The sequence below is a fragment of the Schistocerca americana genome, chromosome X (assembly GCF_021461395.2).
Source record: "Schistocerca americana isolate TAMUIC-IGC-003095 chromosome X, iqSchAmer2.1, whole genome shotgun sequence".
Taxonomy (NCBI): Eukaryota; Metazoa; Arthropoda; class Insecta; order Orthoptera; family Acrididae; genus Schistocerca; species Schistocerca americana.
The window spans coordinates 433,470,419-433,496,519 of record NC_060130.1 but is presented as its reverse complement, the minus strand read 5'-3'; the positions used below and the strand labels follow the sequence as shown (position 1 = coordinate 433,496,519).

Sequence of the window (26,101 nt, the reverse complement as noted above, 5' to 3'; positions counted from 1 at the left end):
TTCAGAAACGACTTCCTGGCACTGAAATCTGTACTCGATGTTAACAAATTTCTCTTCCTCAGAAACGATTTCCTTGCCATTGCCAGTCTACATTTTATATCCTCTCTACTTTGACCATCATCAGTTATTTTGCTCCCCAAATAGCAAAACTCCTTTACTACTTTAAGAGTCTCATTTCCTAATCTAATTCCCTCAGCATCACTCAATTTAATTCAACTACATTCCATTATCCTCGTTTTGCTTTTGTTGATGTTCATCTTATATCCTCCTTTCAAGACACTATCCATTCCGTTCAACTACTCTTCCAAGTCCTTTACTGTCTCTGACAGAATTACAATGTCATCAGCAAACCTCAAAGTTTTTATTTCTTCTCCATGAATTTTAATACCTAATCCAAATTTTTCTTTTGTTTCCTTCACTGCTTGCTCAATATACAGATTGAATAACATCAGGGAGAGGCTACAATCCTGTCTCACTCCCTTCGCAACCACTGCTTCCCTTTCGTGTCCCTTGATTCTTATAACTGCCATCTGGTTTCTGTACAAATTGTAAATAGGCTTTCGCTCCCTGTATTTTACCCCTGCCACCTTCAGAATTTGAAAGAGAGTATTCCAGTCAACACTGTCAAAAGCTTTCTCTAAGTCTACAAATGCTAGAAACGTAGGTTTGCCTTTCCTTAATCTAGCTTCTAAGATAAGTCGTAGGGTCAGTATTGCCTCACGTGTTCCAATATTTCTACGGAATCCAAACTGATCTTCCCCGAGGTCAGTTTCTACTAGTTTTCCATTCGTCTGTATAGAATTCGTGTTAGTATTTTGCAGCTGTGACTTATTAAACTGATAATTTGATAATTCAAAGCCACAGTCTCTTAAAGAAGTAAAGGAAATAATCAACTCTTTGAAGAACAACACATCTCCCGGGGAAGACAGGATCATAGCAGAAATATGGAAATTAAATAACAATAACCTCACACAAGAAACTGGCAGAATAATATCAAACATTTGGGAAACTGAACAAATACCTGCAGAGTGGAAATGTGCATTAATTTTGCCTTTCCAAAAAAAAAAAAAAAAAAAAAAAAAAAAAAAAAAAAAAAAAAAAAAAAAAAAAAAAAAAAAAACCAAAATCACTGCTCCCTGTAGTACACAAAATTCTTTCAAAATCCCTGTTAAGTTGACTAGAAGAACAGACAGACCAAGTAATAGGAGAGTATAAAGCAGGGTTTTGCAAATGTCTATCTTGCATTGAACAGATATGGAACCTAAAGACAGTCTTGCAAATGAGTTGATGTAGAAATACTGTGGTACCTTTTGTTGACCTTAGAAAGCCTTCTGATTCAATAAATAGGCAAACATTATTCCTCATTTTAGAGGAATTCAAAATTGACAGAAAAACGAGGTCAGTTATCCAACAGGCATCAAACCTCCAAAGTCAAATTCATGGGACAAATGCCAGAAGTATTTCATATTCATACTGGTGTTTTCCAAGGAGATGGCCTCTCATCCCTTCTTTTTATCATGGTTCTGGAAAAATTGTGGGGACATGGGAAAAGGAAATACAGGGAATTCAACTTGGGATTAAAAAAGAGCAGAGGATCAATTTGAAGTGTCTGGCTTTCACGGACGATCCTTCTATTTTAACCAACAATAGAGAAGAAGGCAAACTTGCACTGTAGAAGCTTCACATAAGCCTGAAGATAGTCTACCCATTACAACTCAGTATGGGAAAGTGGCACAAGTTGTGCACTTCAAAGATATATGTGAGATACTCCAACTATCGAGACTAAACTCCATAGCAAGCCAAGAAAGAATCTCTAAATTACAGAAAGCATATAAGCTCACTAGAATCATTAGAATGAAAAATCTATTTTTGTCAATACAAAACTAAGGCATTACAATGCAGTCATTCTACCAGAAGCTATCTAGGCTGCAGAAACTACAGTGATTCGTGGCCAAACCAAAATCAGAGAGATTAAAAAACAAGAAAGAAAAATTCTGAGGAAAGTATTTGGACCAGTGTTTCGTTAAGGAATTTGGATAAAGTGACCAACAAGAGATACGTACAAAGATATAGAAACAATAACAAATACTTTAGAAAGATAAGGATGAAGTTTTGTGGACATATCAGCAGGATGGACAAGAACAGGCTCACAGACCAAATCTTTTGTGTAGCAAACACTAGCAAGAACAAGACAAAGTGGATCTCTAAAACAGAAGAGGCCAATAAGGAACTCAGAACCACATAAGACAACATAAACAACTGAGAACAGTTCAGGGACATCATAAAGACACACACACTTAAACAAAAATGTACTGAGAAAAGAACAGGAAATAAATGGTCAGAAGAACACAAGAGAGAGGACAGCAAGTGTATGAAGAGAATTTGGAAAGAATGAAGGAAGAAGAAGAAGAAATCATGACTACTGAAATTAAGTCACTCTCTTAAAAGGGAATAATTCATGCACACACACACACACACACACACACACACACACACACAAATACAAACACAAAAAGTTAAGCATGTCTTGAATTGAGATAGATGTCTTATGCTGCATATTTTAATAATACAGAATACTATGCAAAGGAAAACTGCACTATATGCTGTCTTTAAATTGATTATGAAATGAAAAAGGAACCTTATTTGAAAAAACAAACAATATTGCAATGTCCCACAACATCAAAAACCATGAAATGGTGTGTTCAGTGCACTGTTCAGTAACATTTAGGTCCTCCATGAACCTTCAGGCACTCTTGAATGTGATGGGGCATGCTAAGTACCAACTCATTGCAGACCTCTTGAGACATACTGACCCACTCCTCAATGGCAGTATTCATAGAATATGTTGATGACTAGAAATCACTCTTTTGAACAAGCTCCATGCATGCTCTATGCAATTCATATTCGGTGAGCATGCTGGCCAATCCGTTCTTCGGAACACACGTCCTGTCAGATACTGACACACATTGCGAGCATGATGAGGTTGGGCATTATAATCCTGTAGTGTGAACCATGCCCCTACAGTCTCTGCAAAATCACTAACTATGGGTCGAAGAATGTTGTTTTCAACCACAGCAGCAGTCTGGTTGCCTTCAATTGGAATGAGTGGTGTGCTGTTGCCATACGTGATAGCTGCCCAGAATACGATTGAGGCATTCTATTGTTAGTGGCATTCAACAGTCATTGAGGGATGCATGCATTGCTCTGTTTGCCTCCATATGCAAACAGAGTTTACATCAGGGTTCAAACCTATTCGCACTTCGTCTGCAAACAACATTTTGGTCCATTGGTCTTGTAGCCAATGTTCATGTGTTCTAGTCCATCTTACACGAGCATCCTTCTGTTGTGGATGGAGTGTTGGAGTCTTGAGAGGTATTCAGCTCTACAACCCCCCATTATGAAATCTGTTGTAAACAGTTTGGGTTCTTATGTTAACCTCTGTGTCTTCTCGAAGCTCGTGGCACAGAGAAGTCACTGTCTTTGTAGGGTGTTTCCATGCATATATCATTACATACTGGTCCTGAGCTGCTGTAGTTTTGCATGGATGGCCTTCCATGATGTTGATCTGCTATTGAATGCATTTCCTGGAACTTTTTCCACAGCCTGGAGACAACACTGTGATTAACGCAGACAATGTTTGAAATATCAACTTGTCTCTCATTTTGTCCCATTCATGTGATGATTTTGATACAGTCTGCCATGAAAAGCCTGTTCTGAGGAACTCTGCTGCTCATGGGCAACTGTGCATCCACAGGAACCCAGCTCTGATGTATTGTGTTTGTTAACGAGCCATGATTGCTCAGCCCCTGATGAGGCAGAGTGACAACAATGAACAAGTTCACATTATGTACACTACCATATTTCTATGTAAACACAAAAGGAATGTTCATAGCTACTATTGGTGGGTAATTTGGAAATATCCTTCTGTGGCTGAATCATTATCATGTATGTCATTTTCCCTTCTATACAAGTAATGTATACTGGAGAGCCTCTGTGATATTTAAAACATAAGAGAAAGTCACTTGTACTTTGAAACTTTAAAGTAATCTTTAAAGTATGCCAGAATGGTCAATCAGGGTGGATTAATGACCACAAATGGCATGGCTACTAATTGCAGCTCAGGTGAAGCACACTGCTTTACTTTGGCAGGAACTTTTGTCATGGTGATACAGTGTTTAATAATGGACTAAATCACTAAATCACATTTAGGAGTGTAATGTTAGTTTTCAGAGTCATGACACATTATTAATTATAATAATTGAAGAATATGCTGGCAAGATGAAAAAGCAGATTGTGTACAACTGAGTGCCAGTAATGAAAATAATAGAAATTTCTTTGTAAAGATGTAAAAAGCTTTTGTATCTCCTAAAAATATGAAAACATGTGAACATGGAATATTATCTTCACTCTGTATTTGATAATGACAGCTATTATCCGACTGTGTAACACAATATATCTGTCATTTTTTGTCACTGTTCTTATCTTTTCACATCGTCCCTTTCGTTATATACCTTCACATTCTGCTCCTTCTTCTTTCTCATTTTAGTCAGTTTGTTACCTTTTAGTATCTGAATAAAGGACTTTTGTTCTGAAAAACAGACTTCTTAGGCCAATTACTGATAACTGATGTGTGGTGTCTATTGGTGGTGGGATTCCAACTTCATTTAACTATCTTGAGACATGTTTCTACTTCTATTTTATGTGATGCAAATGATGCATTTTGTTGCTGGGAATAACACCATACTGATAACAACCACAGAATCACATATGTTAATAATCTCTAACTTGTACTGAAAATTTTGTTCACAACTTTTTCTCTTAGCAGTAAAACACTGATGTCTTTGACTATTCGTAATGATGTGACCAAGAATTTTTTAAAGAATTTATGCTTCATAAAGAAGTCTGTGCATTTTGCGTGGTTCTTTATGGACGATAATGTATGATTTATTGTGATATTGTATCATGGACATGTTTGAAAAATGTAGGATTGATTACTTACCTTAAATGCAATGTTCCAGTTTATATCACATTTATTTTTATGATCAGAGCTATTTTATTTTGAGCTGTATTTATTACTTTCATTTTGTTTTTTAGTGCTCGTCCTTTTTTTTTTTTACTCCTCTCAGTACTATCCACATCAATTTTTAAATTACTACAGTAAATTTCCAGCTATTTATGAATATTGTAGCACAATGTTGTTAACTGTTTGCTCATTTCTAATTGGCGAGCTACAATTTAAATACAGAATGACGTAAGTGTATTGAGTTTTGTGAGTTCAGATTTCATAGGCAGCGTATATAATTACTAACATAAATAATATATCCATTATATTGTATCCAATAGCCACAAAATAATTATACTGCAAGCAGTGATAATTTCAAAACAAACAAAGATATAGTATTAGCAGTACCTGTATTGTAATATTTGTATTTTTACTATTTGAATTATCCTTTGCCATTACTGAGTAATGAACAAATTAAGATTTCACATGTAGCCTACCACAGTTTAGTACACAGATCCTAAATCATCAGTTAATTAAAACATTTATTTACATATCACTTAAATATTACTGCTTGTCTCCACACATGTAGGTATTTGGAAACATTGATCTGGACCCTGAAACTTCCATCACCCGGCATAACAACTTCCGCAGCTTTGTTCAGGGTCTAATGCTGCTTTTCAGGCAAGTTAATTCATATTTTCTATCAGTTTACTGTTTTGGAAATTTTACTGAAAGGAATGTTTCAGTGAAACTGTGGTGTTCAACAACCATTTATATATTAAATGTGAACTAAATCTATGGCCATTAATGTGAAAATATCATGCCTGAAAGCAGAGAAAAGGGGCATTAGTAAGCTCCTGAATCCATTCAGCAATCTTTTATTTGTTGTTACAGTAGATGTGCTTGGCTCGCATAACATTTGTATTGCTAAATTAGTTCCCCTTAAGAAATTTAAATTGTATGTTTTTTGTTGATAGTTGTTTTGCTTTATAAATCTTTGCTGTATCAGTCAGTATATAGTTGATATGATTGTTTGTGCCTAAGGTTTAATATTTTTGTTGCAATACTTAATGCTGTAAAGTGATCATAGCAATTCTTGTTATCTGTGTACCCAGTTTATTATGAATGTTATAAAGTAATTAGGAATACATGCTATAACATTTTCACCAGCATTTTGAAGCAGCTTTAAGTCAAACTATGGAAAACAAGATCTGAGTGCTCCTCTAATATGTAAGTCATCATCTTGTTGGTGGAAATTTTGACCATCACCGAGAAGACTAGAGAGAACTGTTTGATTTAAAATGATTACAAAAAAAAAGTAATACAGTTATTGAGTTTTGTAGAAATAGTACAGACTTTGGCTTTCAGGCAGTAAAATTTAATTGAAATTTTGGAGTGGAGTAAATGTCCACAAAGAAATTTGGTGATATCACTGTAGTTGAGCATGCCCTGTTCTTTGCTTGGGATGAAACTTGAGTCATACTTAAGATACGGGAAGCAAACAACAGATTCTTTTAAAAAATAAGAAACAAGACCTTTTCTTCTCAAGAATCACTTTTGAAAGCAACTTGAAATTGGGAAGGAAATGGGATTTTTTTAAAATTTTTTTTTTATAGGACAAAGAGACTTTTATTTTCAAGGTGCACTTTTATAATAATTTTATAACTTTAGATATAAAATAAACAAGCATATGTTTATGGTGTATACACTGTCTTTGAATGGAAGTTCCACATTGCCGGGTAAGTACAATCTGGTGAAGCAGTCTGCGTCTGCATTTCGCCACTAAATATTGTTGCATGTCATTGTGCATGTCTGGTAGTTTCTGTTCAAATGTGTGCTCATCTAAAGTTGCAAGTGTTACTCCAATTTTTTTATACCTCTATTGCATTACTTTGTAATCATTTGACCAAAAAGTTGTTTGGTGTAGACTTTCTGTGTATCATCAAGATTCCTTATTTGTGTCAGTTACATAAAAATATTTTCCCAACAACATTAATAGTTTTGTTTTATTCATAAGCAATATCACTTGTCTTCATTTCATGTGAGACTCACATATACACTCTGCCAATCATGTTTTTGTATTAACAGTTATTCTTTACACTGAATGTCTGTAACTATTAAGCATAGTAATGTTCTCAAAACATAATTTGGAATTTAGTTTATTTTTGTCAAATTGTTACATACTGTGAATATAGAAAACAACATTTGTCAAATGATCTCCAAGAGTATCTGTCATCTTAGTATTTATATCAGCAATTTTTCTCACTGTGCATTGTCAATAACTCTTCAGATATATGTTTTCCGTAATTGTTGTTATTTTCTTAACATAAAATTAGAACTTCATAAATATGCAAAGAAAAAACCTAGGTGTGTTTGCAGACAAAACATTTCTGTTGCCATTTGCATTTTTTACAGCATGAAGTCATGCATTCATGAAATTTTGTTTTTTTATTTAGTTGAGAAATATATGATCGATGTCACTATCTTGCTAGAATCACATGTCATCTAGATAAGAGTCATCAAATTGACTCAGTTCAAATGGCTCTGAGCACTATGGGACTTAACTTCTGAGGTCATCAGTCCCCTAGAACTTAGAACTACTTAAATCTAACTAACCTAAGGACATCACACACATCCATGCCCGAGGCAGGATTCAAACCTGCGAGTGTAGCGGTCACGTAGTTCCAGACTGTAGTGCCTAGAACTGCTTGACCACCCCAACCGGTGACTCAGTAATAATAATAATCTTTATTTGTCTATTACAACTTAACAGTCTTGGACAACTTCATTTTTTGTACATTTACATCAGTCATATCATGCCATAAATACACTGAACATTTACAACAAGGAGCACATTAGATACTGTTATGTAAATATTTACCATTACTAATAAACTGACACCTACAAAAATAGATCTGTCAACACTGAAGTTCAGAAATCTTGGAGTGAGCAATAAACATCTTTCAATTACAACTGTTCCAGTTTACCCTTAAAAAGATTTCCATTGAGTTGTTTTATACACATATCAGAAAAAGTTTTGCATCACCTTGGTTCCGAGAGTTCCAGAACCTGTACAGAAAATTGGAATAGAGATCAACATAAACATCATTTCCACCCTTTTTATTGCTCATGAAAACCACACATTGCGTGTTGTACCACCATACAGCGAGACCATCAGAGTTGGTGATCCAGATTGCTGTACACACTGGTACCTCTAATACTCAGTAGCATGTCCTCTTGCATTGATGCATGTCTGTATTCATTGTCACATACTATCCACAAGTTGATCAAGGCATTGTTGGTCCAGATTGTCCCACTCCTCAATGGTGTTTCGGTATAGATCCTTCAGACTGGTTGGTGGGTCACGTCGTCCATAAACAGCCCTTTTCAATCTATCTCAGGCATGTTCGATAGGGTTCATGTCTGGAGAATATGATGGCCATTCTAGTCGAGCGTTGTCATTAGCCTGAAAGAAGTCATTCACAAGATGTGCACAATGGGGGTGCAAGTTGTCATCCATGAAGATGAATGCCTCACCAATATGCTGCCAATATGGTTGCACTATCTGTCAGAGGATGGCATTCACGTATCGTACGGGTATTACGGTGCTTTCCATGACCACCAACAGTGTGAATCGGCCCCACATAATGCCACCCCAAAAATCAGGTATCCTCCACCATGCTGCATTTGCTGGACAGTGTGTCTAAGGCATTCAGCCTGACCGGGTTGCCTCCAAACAGGTCTCCGACGATTGTCTGGTTGAAGACATATGCGGCACTCATTGGTGAAGAGAATGTGATCCCAATTCTGAGCAGTCCATTCAGCATGTTGTTGGGTCCATCTGTACCACCCTGCATGGTGTCGTGGCTGCAAAGATGGACCTCGCAATGGATGTCGGGAGTGCACATCATGCAGCCTATTAAGCACAATTTGTGTCATAACACAACATCCTGTGGCTGCACAAAATGCATTATTCAACATGGCGGCATTGCTGTCAGGGTTCCTCTGAGTCATAAGCCATAGGTAGTGGTCGTCCACTACAGTAGTAGCCCTTGGGTGGCCTGAGCGAAGCATGTCATCAACAGTTCCTGTCTCTCTGTATCTTTTCCATGTCCAAGCAACATCGCTTTGGTTCACTCCAAAATGCCTGGACACTTACCTTTTTGAGAGCCCTTCCTGGCACAAAGTAGCAACACAGACATGATTGAACTGCGGTATTGACCAGCTAGACATGGTTGACCCACAGACAATAGGAGCTGTGTTCCTCCTTCTTGGTGGAATGACTGAAACTGATCGGCTGTTGGACCCCCTCTGTCTATTAGGCGCTGCTCATGCATGGTTGTTTGTATCTTTGAGCGAGTTTAGTGACATCTCTGAACAGTCAAAGGGACTGTGTCTGTGATACAATATCCACAGTCAATGTCTATCTTCAGGAGTTCTGGGAACCGGGGTGATGCAAAACTTTTTTTGATTTATGTTGGTTGGTTGGTTTGGGGAAGGAGACCAGACAGTGTGGTCAACGGTCTCATCGGATTAGGGAAGGATGGGGAAGGAAGTCGGCCGTGCCCTTTCAGAGGAACCATCCCGGCATTTGCCTGGAGTGATTTAGGGAAATCACGGACAACCTAAATCAGGATAGCCGGACGCGGGATTGAACCGTCGTCCTTCCGAATGCGAGTTGATTTATGTATTTTTTTGGCAACCTTGATATAGATTTTTCTTCCAGCTGCTAGTGGACTTCAGTTTTCAATTCTTTGATTAGACCATATCCTATGATACTCACCTCTTGTTGTACTGTGTAATTACAAATGTCTCTATTTATAACCCTTAGTTCTTCATTCTCTTTCATAAACATAGTTGTCTTAAGGACATACAACGAGTATGCAGTCAGTAAATTATACTTGATGAAGTAACTCCTACAGGACTGGTGTTTTCTTGTATTAGCAATTGTTCTAACTGCCATCTTCTGTAGCCCAAATGCCCTCGCTGTGTAGACTGTGGGTGCCTCACCCCACATTTCAATCCTATATTTATTTATATATTATGAATTCCATGAATCCATATTGTGATGAATCACAAGAAGTGGATTAATCTCTAGCATTCTTGTTTAAGGTCAGGAGGAGTTATTATTTTATGAGACATTTTTGTGCAGTAAGTAAATGTTGCAGCTAATCATTTTACAGATGTAGTTGATATGTTCTTTCCATGTAACATGTTCATCAGCCATCAGTTGTGGACAGTGATTCAGTATTTATGTTCTCTTGTGATTGGCTATAATTTAACAATAAGTCCACCACAACAGCCTTGTCCTTATTCTGTGTAAGTTTATGCATAACAAGGTATTCTCTGATGAGGTCAGAGTTGTGTTTCTTGGTTTGCACTGCTATCTGTTCAGTATGGCCCCAGCTAGTAAATAATGTATTGTCAGTGTAATTCTCTAGCCTTTAGTTTTGTGGCTATGTCATTAATATATACAAAAAAAGTCCCAAGAATACTTCCCTGGAGGACTCTTGCATGTTGGTGCTACTGTTAAGATCTTGCCTTCATCCTTATAACATGTCAAGTAAAACAACCTCTCTTCTATCTGGCAGTTAAGAATTTAAGAAATTTACTTCCAATCCTCCTATCTGAAAGTTTGTAATTTTGATAAAAATGCTATATAATTCACAGAATCAAAGGCGTTAAACAAATCTAGAAAAATGACTTGGTTTTCCTTAATCTAGTTTGTTTAGCGGTTCATGAAAGTAAATTACCACTGGTGTTATTATTTATCACACTTTTTGGAATCAATTTTGTGAGTTGTTTAGTGAGGTTTATTCATAGAAGAAAGATTCCATTTGGTCCGTGATTACTCTTTCAAGTAACTTTGCTAAGTGTTGAAGTCAATGAAATTGACCTGTAATTGTTTTTACCTCTGGTTGATTCATTTGTATACACTCATTATGTGTCTCAAATTTTCAAAAAGTTAGGAAGTGTTAGTAGTTTTATTAATTCATTTCTGCATTCTTTAAGTAATATAGATCATATATCATTGTAACCACTAGATTTTTAATTTTAATATTGAGATTGTTTGTGTTACATCTCATTTTGTAACACTCCTTGGGAAAAATGAATTACTCATTGTAATGGACTTCATTTGTAGTGTTGATTCATCAGTTTCTTCTCTGCATGATTTACTAAACATTCTATGAATGCCTCATATACTGTCTTTTGCTCACTCACCAACGTTTCATTTTCTCCTGGTGCTATATTACTGCAATCAGAATACTCTCTACATTCACATTCTTTGTTTACAACATTCCAGGCTGTTTTACTAACATTACTGGATTCTCTTATCTTTTCAGCATAATAATGTGTTTTTAGGGATTTTTTGGGATTCCTTGTATATTTATGTGCTGCTTTTGTACTTTGTTAAGACGTCCTGCAATTTGGTGTCCCTGAACAGCACATATGTTTTTCATATTTTCCTTTAATTTGTGGATGTATGAAGTAATTTTAAGAATGTTTCTATAACACAGTAAATATTATAAATAATAAATATTCAAATAATAAATTACAATCATATTCTTTTTAACAGGACATGGCCAAATGTCAGTTTTTCCAAAATTCTGCAAATAAAAATTACAATAACATTTAGGTTTGCTAGGTGTACATAACAGCCATCAAAATTACATTTTTTATTCAAACAGTCAAAAAATTACTTCCCTTGCACTTTACATTAGAATGAACAAGTATGCAAGAGTCCTCACATAATTTTCTTTTCTACAATTATATTGTTTTTAATTGAAGATGTTGGAGACAAGTTTTATCTACATAAACATATGAAGCATGACCAAATAAAGTTGTCACTGATAATTTTTGGACATGTACTCATGCACTTCTAATGTAACTAAAAGTAGCATTTGACACAGAGAATTCATTTTACTACTCATTTTTGACCTTTCTTTCATGATGCACTGTTTAGTTTCAATACTTTTGAGAGTGTTGTGTCCCAACACTGCTCATCAGACACCATCCAGAACCTATAAGGGTAAGAGGACTTGGTGAGCAGGCAGAATGGAAGATGATTGTCAAAGAACAGTGTAGACTAGGATACATGCATCAATAAAGCTAAAGTGAGAAGCAGAAGGAGGAAGGGGAAGGAGCCGAATTTGGAATGTGAATAGGACTGAGATAAATTAAGATATGAACTGGTGTTGAATGAGATAAGTACATCTGTCTGACTAAAGGATGCATTGGTGGGTCAGTTTCAAATTGTGCAATTCAGAGTATTTCTTAGAAAGAAGGGATGTCCAGTATTTGAGATGTCCTGACATTATTTTCAACCAAAACAAAAACTTGAAAGTGAGTGTCACAGGGCTTTTTATGGACTGCTTGTCAGTCTTTGTGATAAGAATTGCTTCTGCAGATGTCCATGACAAAAATTTATCCTGTTGTTTCTCAAAAATTGTAATAGACTGATTTGCATTCCACAGCACTCCACAAACAGGAAATAAAATGCATTGTTTCCAGGTGATTCCATGTCTTTGCAGATTCTGGTACATAAATGTATGGTAAATACCACTGAAGAAGAAGCTTTGGCTGCTACTGTTTTACCTCTTATTATTCCTTGAAGCATGAAACCACTGGGAGGAAGGAAAGCAAGAACAATGTTTTGCAGTGAAACATCTTTCAGATAACCAGCACAGTTATCTACAAGAAGCACAATCATGCAGCTTTCTTTGATCATTTTGTGATCAAATGTTTGCAGACATGTGGCAAATTTTACTTTTATCATTCAGCCTCACTGCTGTTTTATGTAGGTGAATGGTAGTTTATACATGATTCTGAAGCAATGGAAATTTACTGGTTTACTGATGTTCAGTTTCTCTGTCAGTCAGCACTGGCACAGTTGAGTACTGATAGTATGTTGCATTATACCAACTTTCATTTTGTCAGATATGAGTCTGAAAAGCATCCCAAATTTTTCTGCATGAAATATGTCACGTTTTTCATACTGTGCTGTCAGTATTGTTAAGACATCATTTTCCTTGGCAGCAACATCATCTTCAATCACGGAATCAGCCTCAGGACTGAGTTTTCAATAACCAATTAGAACATGCTCCTTAAACCTTCAAACCAGCCCATAAATGCAGTGAAATGTTGTATTTGCAATTTCTAGAGCATTAAATTCAATTACTGGTCCACTTAGACAGACTGATGAAGTCCTAACTTGGAGTATCCATTGAATTAAAATATGTTTTAGCTCATCATATCTTTCAGCTTTCATTTTCTTGCCCTTCTTTGCCCCTGCACAAGTAATTTGTTGAAGCATTTTTCCTTTCCTAACAATGTCTCACAAAGCAAAGATGGCATTCCAGGATACTGCACAAATCTTTTATGTGAAGATGTTTTGGTCTTGATGTACTTCCATATTGTAGAATGGAAGGAGAGTTGACTGATACAGAATCAATATTCACAACATAAATTAAGAATAAGGACTCGAAATGAAATACTGGAATGGAGCAGCATTGGAAAAGGGTTACATGCATGTCTGAGAGAACAGAGACTGTTGACAATCCACGGCTGTACAAAATACTTCAAAATTAATTCACGGACTGTGAATTTCTTGATATCAGCTGTATTAGGTATAGAACTTCCACCTAATAGTGAAAATTTGTGTGGGACTGAGACTCGAATTCAGATTTCTGCTTATCGCAAATAGTCATCTTAACCAATCTGGCTATCCATGCATACTCCCTGGAACGACTGAAAATTCAGCGTGTCACTCAGTCTACATCCTTATATTGTAGTCCACTAAATTCATCACCCAATGCTCACATTATTTGGATTGCCACAACAGGGAGAATGAGACAAAGATGAATCCAGACGAATGTGCAGTCCATTCTAATACAACTGATGTCAAGGAATTCGCAGTCAGTTATTTAATTTCAAAGTATTTCATACAGCTGTAGACTGTCATCAGAGTCTGTTCTTCCAGGCACACATGTAATTGGAAGAGGAGATTAGTGGTTAACGTCCTTTCGACAATGAGGTTATTGGAAACGGAGCACAAGCTCGGATTAGGGAAAGATTGGGAAAGAAACTGGCCATGCCCTTTCAATGGAACCGTCCCGGCATTTGCCTGAAACAATTTAGGAAAATCACAGAAAACCTAAATCAGGGTGTCTGGAGATGGGTTTGAACCGTCATCCTCCCGAATGTGAGTCCAGTGCTCTAACCACTGCGCCACCCTGCTCGGTCACATGTAAGTGCTCCAAATCTATATGACCACATGATATACGTCATTGTCTCATTCTCCTTGTTGCAGGAACCAAGTAATGTTATGAACATTAGGTGACAAATTTAGGGGACTATGTTATTAGGATGTAGACAGTGTGGCATATGGAAGCTGTGGTCAGTCCAGGGAACATGCATGGTTAGCCAAATTGGTTACAGTGACTACTCACAATTATTGAGAAATCCAGGTTGCCCATATGTCACTGTTGGGTAGTAGATCTATACCTAATACAACCAATATCAAGGAATTTGCAGTCAATGAATTAATTCTGAAGTATTGCAGGAGGCATTAGACAAGTTTGTCTCCTCTCCACTTTGTTGTTCAACTTATACCTGGAAGAGATTACTTTCAAAGGCTTCAATGGAAATGGGGAGTATGTATTGGTGGGAAGAAAACATAGTGTATAAGATTTGCTGGTGGCATGATGTTAGTGGCAGAAAGTGAACAAACTGTAAATAAGATGCTAAAAGATCTAAATTAAACTTGGTGGAATGTGAGATGAGAAATAGTACAACAGAAACTAAGGTTGGTAACTGGCACAGGAAGGAGACTGTCAAATATTAGGAGAGGAAAAGTTATTATTAGCCAAGTAAGATCATTTAAATACCTTGGAATAATTATCACTGAAGGCTTGAGATGGCATCATGAGGTGAAAACTCACATTGCTATAGTGAAAGAGGTGTTTGGTAGAAAGAGGAAATTATTATGTGGCTCACTAGATAAAGGCCTGAGGAAAAGGCATGGTAAGTGTTTTATCTTGAGTGTGGCTCTCTATTGGGCAGAAACGTGGAGATGAGAGCATGAAAGAGTCTAGAAGAATTTGAGATGTGGATATGGAGGAGAATTGAGAGGATAAGCTGGATGGAAAGACTGAGTAATGAAAGAGTGTTGGAAATGGATGGTGAGGGAGAAGTCTGCAGCTGGTTATAAAAGAAAAGAGACCTGGACAGGACATTTATTGAAATGGAAGTGCTCACTAACAGACACCCTGAAGGAACTAGCTTGTGGAAGGAGGTTGAAAGGAAGGCGGAAATACAAGATGACCGACAACATAAAGGGCAGCAGAAATTATGTATACCTGAAGAGGATGACAGAAGAACATAAAAAGTCACTATGTAAAAACATGCCTTTGGATGGAACACTGATAATGATGATGTATGATTTGCAGTTTCTTGACCACTGAAAGTGCTCACTTTTTATACTAAACAGCCATTGTGTGAAATTCAAAACACATTACTCTAACAGAAGTGAAAACTGTGCTCGTTCGCAAAACTTAAAGATGATGTGTCACTGTCAACTAACATAGCTTGATGATACTTGAACTATACATAGAAAGATTTGCTGTGGTATAGCATGGTATAGCATAGTATACTATAATATAGTATAGAAGGTAACTGAAGAAAATATGCAATAAGATGAGGAGGAATGACACTTTTATTCAAAGACAATAACTGCACTGAAGTCACTGTGATTTATTATGGTCCCGTGCAGATTACAAAAGATGAGACATGGTTCTTAATATGATGTGTGATCACCACAGACAGAAATTCAAGTTCTGCAACATGCTTCCATGCTGCCCACAAGGTTGGGAAGGACTTGTTGTGGCTAGGCATTCCTTTTCTCCACCAGCACAGTTGATAACTTCTGCATGTGGACATGTTGGCAATACATCTTTCCAATGGATCCCACACATGATCAATGGGGTTTAAGTCAGGGGAATGAGCAGGCCAGCCCATTCACTGAATCTCCTCTCATTGCAAGAGCTCTTCCACCTGTGCTGTTTGATGTGGTCACACACTGTCATCCATAAAAATGAAGTCAAGGCTGAATGCGCCCCTGAAAAGACACACATGGAGAAGAAATTCAGTGTCACAATAACATTGGCCAGTGAGCGTACCTTGGAGGTCAGTATGCCCATGTACCATTATAACTCTCCAGACCATAACACCTGGACCAACAAAGTGATTGTATAAGTACCAAGTTATTTGAAGAGGTCTATGCACTGTGTTCTGTAACATATTTCTGTATTCTGTAAATACTGTTTTTGTAAGCTGAATATTACCAAAAACTGTTTCCATAAAACATTAATACATGTAAATTGCAAAATCAAATAGTTCCTTCAGTTTTGAACCACCTATACCAGAAACTATGTGCACTGCAAATGTAGCTGTAGTGATGTACTTAATTAATCCTGGGTTGTGGATTATCTAATTAAAGTTGTCATTTTCTGCAGTTAAAAATGCTTAAATCATCTACTTCTTGTACATCTTGTTTGAACTGACAATTTTTGTAATTTGATGAGTTCTGTCGGAAGTACTGAACTGTACTTACTGGGCCTTGTCTAAGTGCAATAAAAATCTGTTTGCTTAGAAGTTTTCAAATGTTTCAACAGCTGCCTTTTGTGCAAGAGGACTGGTATTACCTTTTGTTCCTATATTTGTGTCATCTACAGAAAATGACTAAAATTACATCTGCTGGTAATACAAGCTGAAGACCATTTATGTCTATCAGAGACAATAAAGGATCCATAACACAAACCTGTGGTATGCCTTGTCTGATGCTTCAAATTATGATTGTCAGTTGCTGTGAGGTTGGCATGGAACTGATACAGTGTTGCTCCCTGTCATGCAAATAAGATAAAATACACAAACTAGCCTGTATCAATAACTTAATAATTTTTTAACTTTTACATGAGGGTGTCATGGTTCACATAATCAATAGCCTGTGCCTTGTCACAAAATATTTCCAACAGTTATAATTTTTTGATGTATTGAGTCTATTGTATCATCTAGCAAAGAAAATACAATCTGTTAAGTTAAGAGTTCTTTCTGAAATCCAAACTGGTTCCTACTGAGAGGTTATTACTCAAATCAGGACACAATGAAGTGTAACCAGAGGCCTGATGCAGTGTATAGATTATCTCTTCCTTTCTGGGTGGGATACTGGGTCATATCTTTGTGGCTAATATGCAAATATGATTTTCTATGCAGGATGCCGGACAACATGACACATGGTATGTGTTTTCTGTTTAACACAACAGACTCATTCTCCATAACTGGCAGAACTGTAGAAGGGGGACTTATTATGTGGAATTGGTGGAACTGATAAAAGTGAGGGGATTCATGATGGGTCGTATGCTTGGTGAAGATTCTCAGTTTCTAGGGCTATCACAAAAGTGGAGATTGATTTGCAGGAAGATGACTTATTAAGCCAAAGGTGGCCAAGTGGAATAGACTGAAGAGAAGGTACTGATATTGTTTATGAATCAGAATAAAGGATTTTAGCTAAAGGTCTGGTTCATGAAGACATTATCAGTCAATATGAATGACAGAGTGTTTTAAGGTCTTGGGCACGTTGGAAGGATTCTAATGAACAAATGGGCCATGCACAAACTGGCCCACTAGTGTGCCACGCAAGTGTTCACAGTTGTATTGTATGTTAATTTATGTATATTCCCATGAAAGCATAAGAAATTGCAGTGGAAAATATGGTTGTTAGTGTGTATAAGGAATAAGGTGATGTGGATCCAGCCAGATGCTCAAGAAGACAATATTGAAGAGTGATAAGCCCATGGACTTGTGACAAAACACAGATAAGTTGGGACACTTATTGTGATTGTGTAGGAACCATGGGGAAACAATGCAGGGAATGGTAGGTGATAAGTGGTAATAGAAGAGTGTAAACTGCAGGTAAAGGAAGGAAGGCAGATTGCTATTTAGCATTCTGTTGACAATTAGGTCATCAGGAATAGAACACAATCTCAGATTAGGAAAGACAAGGGAGGAAATCAGCCACGCTCTTTCAAAGGAACCCTCCCAGCATTAGACTTAAGCAGTTTAGGAAAATCATGGGAATCTAAATCTAGATAGACAGAGGGTAATTTGAACTGTTGTTCTGCTGAATGTGAGTCCAGTGTGCTAACCACCCCACTGCTTTGCTCAGTGAACTGCAGGTCATTCTTCTAGAGACTTTGACCAACAGGCCAGAAATCTCTTCAGTGGGGACACAGTAATAAGGTGCAATATAATGGGCCTCTGAGATAACTAAGTCTGTAGATTTTGAAAAACATATGCAGTCAGCTGGTGAAGGTAAGGGAGGATGTGAATTCAGTTGAGAGAGAGAGAGAGAGAGAGAGAGAGAGAGAGAGAGAGAGAGAGAGAGAGAGAGATTTTATCATGTATGGAAAGCATGTTGGACTACTATATTGTAATACTTGCAGCAAATGCATCAAACAACTGATGGATATTTCTGCATGACTATCACTCTGGTTCATCAAGAGAGTGGTGGAGTTGATGTCTGCATACAGGTGGCTGTTTGGAACAATCATTACATTGCAAGTGGGTTCACTTTTATTGATCATGAAACTGATGTCATTTACAAAGGAAGATATGCAAGGAAAATGAGAGATATTTGTAGGTGAGGAATTGAGGAATTACTGGAAGGTTATCATGGAGTAACTGAGTGTGAGTGAAAGTGGAAGATGAGTGTGCTTTAGGTTCCTTGTAATCAGTAAGATGGATGCAACACATATGCTTTCACTGTTGAGGACAAGTGAAGGAGAGCAAATGTTTACCTTGTCCTGTGCAGATGATTTGTGTTTATGGTTGAAGGTCTGGTGTTTCAGTAAGAGTAAGCTTTTGAAGGATTGGTTACTCACTGTGTTACAGGTCCTTGCAGGTTTCATGTCCTGTAAGTTGTTGGGAGTGAATTTTTCATGTAGTGATACATGAATTAGGTTTACAGAAAATGATCTGAAGACAATGAGGGGCTAGTGGTTGAGAGAGATAGAGAGTTCTAAGCTAAGATTTGAGTAAAATGTCAAAAGATTGGATAATTGCATCAGATGGAGTTTAAAATATTGCTCAAATCAATAAATGTCAGGTAGTTCAATTAAAAGCTGAGATATTTGAATTCAGGATCATGTAGATGTATCGTGTTTAGATGGTTTAAAGGTATCTTTGCCATTATAATCAGTTTCTGCATGACAAGGTTGATGATGGAGAGTTAATTCCTGAATTTCAAAACTTGAAACTTTGCGGAAGGTTGAGTGACATGTGGACATAGGAACTTTCGTGGTCAGGGTATCAAGGAAGATTCCATGGAATCAGCAGCACATCTACACATTAACCGTAGCTATTCCATCCAAAACACTCATTTGTCCCAGTCAGGCCATAGTTTCAGGAGCAGCACATGTGTGCATATCCACAGCTTGACATCTCCTCTGCTCAGTTGCTAATTGTCTTTATACATTCTATGTTCCACACATGTGTTATGGTAATATCATACATACTTTTGAATCTTCCTTGGCAAGTTTTTAATCTGATATTGATTAAGAGACAGATATTATGTCTTGTTTCTTATGTTTGTTTTGTTTTGCTTTCTTTTTAAGTAGTTCACTTTCAAACACAAGGATGAGTAACAAAATGAAGCAAAGTCTGTACCTCTCACAGAGTGCAGCACTGTGCTATATTGTGCTATGGAGCACTGTTAGTATGGTCTTGGCAGTTTAAAAATTAAATACTATGTATTTACTTGGCCAGAAGATTACCAAACATATTTCAACATATATTACACAGTTTACGACAAATGATTTTTAGTACCTACTATAAAAATCATTCTTGTAAGAATTTGAACCAGTGTTGATCCAAACTCCATTTTGTTTAAAATAATGTGTGTACTGCCAATTTAGTTTAATTGTAACACTCAAAAATTGTGTATGCATGCAGAAGTGACTCATTAAATCAATAGAATTAAATTAATTTTTACTTTCTCACACACCAGCTTTATTATTTATGTAAGGAACTGCAAACAGAATGTGGCACAATAAATATCTTATTACATATTTATTTGTACATTTAGGTTTAATTTTTATGTTTATCTCCTTCCAGGTGTGCAACGGGGGAAGCCTGGCCTTCAATAATGTTGTCCTGCATCAGTGGCAGACCATGTGATAAGCTTGCTCGGAAACCAGGATCTGAATGTGGCTCCAACCTAGCTTATGCCTATTTTGTTTCTTTTATATTTTTCTGCTCTTTTCTTGTAAGTTGACATCACAGTGCTCATGCAGTTTCTTGCTAATATTGCTAATATAAATTACAATAAATCTGTGTAGTGTCTATGTAATGAATATGTGGAGAGAGAGAGAGAGAGAGAGTTCAGTTGGCTAATCTATTACATCTTTGGCCATTTCATCAACAATCACAAAGTTCTAATTTGATAAATTTACTTACCTCAGCTCAGTACAGCCGATAGATACACAAAAAACAGAACCGAAAATTTACATTCCTAGCTTTCGGAACAAATGTTCCTTCATAAGGGAGGAGAGAGGGGAAAGAAAGGGAAGAAGGGAAAGTGGATTCAGTTACTCACAACCCAGGTTATGAAGCAACAGGGAAAGGAAAACAGGGAGGGTAGCAAGGATGGAGGCATGGTTGTCAGGGGGAAGCCAAAGATATTCTACTGTAAGTACTGTGCCAGCTTCAAACCAAAGAGGATGCATACAGAAGTAAAGAGGTATGCAGTATAAAGATAAACACAACTATGTAGGATGAAAAGATGCGTGAATGGCTAAAGACGAAAGGGAAAGAGGAGAAGACTGAAGAGTAAATGGGAGTGAGGTTGTTTAATGTAGGTTCAGTCCAGGGGGATGGCGGGATGAAAGGATGTGTTGGAGTGCAAGTTCCCATCTCCACAGTTCAGAGGGACTGGTGTTGGGTGGGAGAAGCCAAATGGCAGATACGGTGTAGCAGGTTCCTAGGTCCCTAGAATTATGCTGGAGGGCATGTTCTTTCCTTTCCCTGTTGCTTCATAACCTGGGTTGTGAGTAACTGAATCCACTTTCCCTTCTTCCCTTTCTTTCCCCTCTCTCCTCCCTTATGAAGGAACATTTGTTCCGAAAGCTAGGAACGTAAATTTTCGGTTCTGTTTTTTGTGTATCTATCGGCTGTACTGAGCTGAGGTAAGTACTGGCCAGCCCCTCTATCTCTTTGTTAGTATTTGTTTCACATCTTTATATGAGATTTTCCATTAATCATTTTAATTTGATAAATTGTACTATTTCACAACACCACAGCTAAATTTCATTTGCACATTTTATAGTTTCTGTTTATGAGCCAAACTACTCTGACCACAAAACTGCATCTTTTCGTAAGTGGACATTCCATTAATGATAGCAATTTTATCTTGCAAGTTACCATGGTTCTGTGTGATTCAGAGTACTGAGTGACACTTGCATTCTGATAATCCAACATTCTGAATTAGAAATGGACATTGATGTTAGAGCACTTTTCACCTTTGGCTGAAGGGCTGAGTTGTTGGGGGACATATATAATGATGAAATGTGTGCTTGCTGCAGTGTTTCAATACCTTCCTTATCAAAACTGAAAGCTTTACTATGTTATGGCATAAATAGCTTGATTGTCAAAGCAAATAAGAGTTGAAAAAGAAAAAAGTGTGTTGAATGGAAGATAACAGAAAGTGATTGGGGCACTGAGAAAGAGGAAAGGTACTGAAGGGCATTGAGAATGCAAGAACAGCTTTCACGGACAAATGAAAGTAGACAGCTGATCCATCTCAGTAAGAGAATTCAGGGAGGAGAGAGGTAGCCAAGAAACAATAAGTAAGGAAAGAAAAAATGAGCATAAAGAATAAGATATACATTTTTTGGGTGAAATAAGTAAAAAAAAAAAATTAATAGCAAGATAAAAGGAAATTACTGAGTTTTGAATGCTGCTTGAGAAAGAAGTGGATAAGGAGCAGGAAAGGAAGTGAATGTTTGAATGCAGGGCCTGAAGAGCAGAGAGGTAGCTATAGTAGGTGCCAGGAATCAGCTATGATGTTTCAGACCAGCAGACATGCAGGATCAATAGAGCATGGGTATGTATCCAGGAGTGTAAACTATGATAAACATAACTGATAAAAAATTAGTCATCACCCAGAGACATCATCTTAATAACCTTGTTAACACTTTGAGGGCCAGCCGGTTGGAGACATTCTGGGACTGAAAAATTGGCTATTTATTGCATTTTTTTAAAAATGACATTGGCAGGATTGTGTTTGACGTATCTTAAAGAGAGCTACGTGTTATATGAGTACAATCTTTATTTTACACATTTATGTTAATTCTATATTTGTTAGCAACATTATTAATAACAAAAAGATGAAGCATATTTTTTCTAAATAAAAATAATTTTCAGTCTTTGCACACTGTCACAAATAATAGGCATTGGTGTAAAAGATTCTGAAGAATTCCAGCATCCAGATCATCAGCTCATTTCCTTCATACCTGCTTTTCTATTAGATTCTTTTATCTTCTTCAAACAAACTTTCCACACTCTTGTTTAATGCACCTTCTTCTCAATAGGTGGGATTTTTTTCCTGGGAAGTATCATCCTAGATTTCTAGTGAGTAAGTCCTTCACCAATTTATCACAGAAAGTTATAAAAATGGGAGCTGTTCCATTGATTTGGATTTTGTGTTTCATGGTACAAAACAAAATCATTTGTTGCAGTTATGATGAGTATGTGGAAGAACAGTTTCTTCCACCAGTTCATCTGTTTTCTCCTGAATGCATGTTACATCATTTGATCACGTCAATCGACCTCTGTTTTCTAGATATTGTAGTTAAGAGTGGTACGCAGTTTTGATCTTAGCTTGATAACATTCTTTGTACAAACAAAAAAATTGGAAATTGTTATTTTGTGTACTGAGGCCAAGTATAGCACATCTCTTGTGTCTTTACACTTCAAACAAAAAAGGCAATTCTTCCTCATTAACAAAGATAATGCATTTTCAGTTTCTTTTGGCAAGTCTTTATGGTGAAGCGTGCTTCTTTCTATAATTTCTATAAAACTGCATTGTAAACAGTGCCTTCTCCCAAGTGATCAATAAGCAACCTGTGAAATTGTGGTATTGTGGAGTTGACTGGTAACCCTTTACCAGGTGATGATCCATTTCATGTGAAATCCAACAATCAAATCCATCTTGACATTGCAAACAATAAACATCTTCATTTCATATTTATCACACTGGTTTATTATTTACACATGAAATACCATTCTTCCATGAAAGCCATAAATACCTTATTCAGTGGTGTGGTTTTATTCTGGATAATATGATTTTTAAAATTTTAATAAGTGAACAGAAGAACCTGATTTTATTCATGGAGTCATTCTGAGACTGATTTTTAAGAATGTAGTTGGAACTGTCTTTCAATTGTAAATTGACAGTATTGCCTTGAAACCATTTCTGCTCAATACTGATTCTAGGAAAAGGACCAAGACAAAACTGTTAGCAGACAAGTAGTCTGTCAATTTTTAATTCCTTGTGAGACAATTGTGACTAAATATTTAAAAAAAAGCTTTATTCCCATTCATGAATTCTGGGCACTTTGAGACTTCAGCTTGGATGCCATTTTCAGTTTATAATAAACTGATTTCCAGACCTTCTTGCTTCTGATGTTTCACCACAAACTAAAGAAGAAAAGTTGAAAATATTTTCACAGACAGTAGAATTCTCATCAACTACTGTTCTTATTCCACTTTTCTCTAAAGACTCTGGCACAGTAGGGTGATTGGCACAGTAGGGTGATGGTCAGCAAATGTTCAGCATAATTCAGCATTATTTGTGCCTCTTTCTTAGATATGGAACAACTGTGTTACAGAGGGACAAAACAAAAATGAATAAGTTGTATGCTAACCAAAACACCATCAAAAAGGTTCAGCAATAACAGTGAAGCAAAATTCTACATACCATTCACAGACAGATATTACTCCCACCAATCCATAATCATTCAACTCTTCCATAGCTTCTAAAAATTTTTTCCCACTCAAAAAAACATGACTCATTTGAGAGAAGGATTAGTGGAACAACAAAAACTAAGAAGAACCACAATGCTGCAGTCACTGTAGCAGTTCTGCATCACTTATTGCATAGCAAGTAGAAGAGAGACTCACTTGGCATTTATTTTGAAGCACTTCTATAACCAGGACACAGAGAGCAGCACCAGCCATGGAGGAGGTAAGTGGATGATGTGCAAAAGCCTCTGCTTTCCAGTCCTTACCTGGCTTATGTGTCATGCATAAACATGGCCTGAACTAACGTGGGCACTGTCTTTTCAAAGCAGTTTTACAACCCGAGCTACATTTGGACTTGGTCATGAATGTTAGTGGCATCAGTTGAGTGTGGAACAGAGTCCACAAATTTCTTCAGGTATGCCACAACCAAATGAAACCACCCATCACTCATTAGATACTGTAGAGCTACCAAAGTGTAGGAATGCTGATTGCTACATTTCACCCACTGATGCAAATACTGCCATGTAGTTTCATGCGATTAAGATCAGATGCTTTGACAACCAATTCATGGTGCAGTACAATGCCTGAGTATTTGTCAAACCATACATATGCCTGCAGCCCTATGATTATGGCTGTTGTCATTTTGGAAGATGAGCATGTCTACAACACACTCATCATGAGGATGTAGAAGAAAGGTCAATTGATTGGTCACTACAAATGTTGAAGTAAACGCCTGGTTTGTGTTCACAGTAACCTACATGAGTGGTCCCAAGGCATGGTGCAGATAACAGCCACATTTTCAGTCATACTACACACTCCACCCACTACAATTAAATGCCACATTGGGTTGTCAGTGCACTTGATGCCTTGCACCTACATCTTCATCTCTATACATACTCTGCAAGCCACTGTAAGATGTGTGGCACGGGGTACCCTGTACCACTACTAGTCATTTTATTATCTGTTCCACTTGCAAATAGAGCAAGGGAAAACAATTGTTTGCATGCGTCTGTACAAGCCCTACTCTCTCTAACCTTATCTTCATTGTCCGTATGCAAAATGTGTGTTGCCAGCAGTAGAATTGCTCTACAGTCAGCAACAAAGGCCAGTTCTCTAAATTTTTTCAATAGTGCGTTTTGAAAAGAATGTCACCCTTCCACCAGCGATTCCCATTTGAGTTCTCAAAGTATCTCCATATTACTTGCATGTTGACTGAAACTACCGGTATCAAATCTAGCAGCCCACCTCTGAATTGCTTCAGTGTCTTCCTTTAACCCGACCTGATGTGGATCCCAAACACTTGAACAGTACTCAACAATGGGTCACATTAGTTTCCTGTATGTGGTTTCCTTTATAGATGAACCACGCTTTCCCAAAATTCTCCCAAAGAACTAGAGTTGACCATTCACCTTGCCTACTGCAGTCCTTACATATTCATTCCATTTCATATTGCCTTACAGTGTTATTCCTAGATATTTAATCAGCATGACTGTGTCAAGCAGCACACTACTAATACTGTATTCAAACATTATGATTTTGTTTTTCCTACTCATCCACATTAACTTACATTTTTCTACACCTAGAGCTAGCTGCCATTCATCTGACCAACTAGGAATTCTGTCTAACTCATCTTGTATCCTTCTACAGTCACTCAACGATGGCACATTCCCATACAACATACCAGCATCAGTATGCAGTACTGCTGCTTATCCTGTCTGCCATATCTTTTATATACATATAAAATAACAGTGGTCCTATCATACTTCCCTGGCTCACTCATGATGATACTCTTGTCTCTGAAGAACACTCACTGTAGAGAACAACATACTGGTTTCTGTCACTTAAGAAGTTTTCAAGCCACATACATATCTGTGAACCTATACTGTATGCTTGTAACTCTGTCAACAATTGGCAATGTGTTACTGTGCCAAATGCTTTATGGAAATTTAGGAATATACAATCCACTTGCTAATCTTCATACATGATTCACACGATCTCATGTGAGAAAAGGGCGAGCTGAGTTTC

General features: G+C 37.1%; 1 protein-coding gene across 1 annotated transcript in view; it reads left to right on the top strand.

Moving 5' to 3' along the window:
• LOC124554740 (voltage-dependent calcium channel type A subunit alpha-1-like) overlaps nt 1-26,101 on the top strand; it is a 339,549-nt gene that overhangs the window by 233,181 nt on the left and 80,267 nt on the right. The window contains exons 5-6 of the mRNA XM_047128387.1: nt 5,592-5,683; nt 20,171-20,321. Of these exons, the coding sequence (XP_046984343.1) occupies nt 5,592-5,683; nt 20,171-20,321 (243 nt within the window). The remainder of the gene's footprint in view (nt 1-5,591; nt 5,684-20,170; nt 20,322-26,101) is intronic.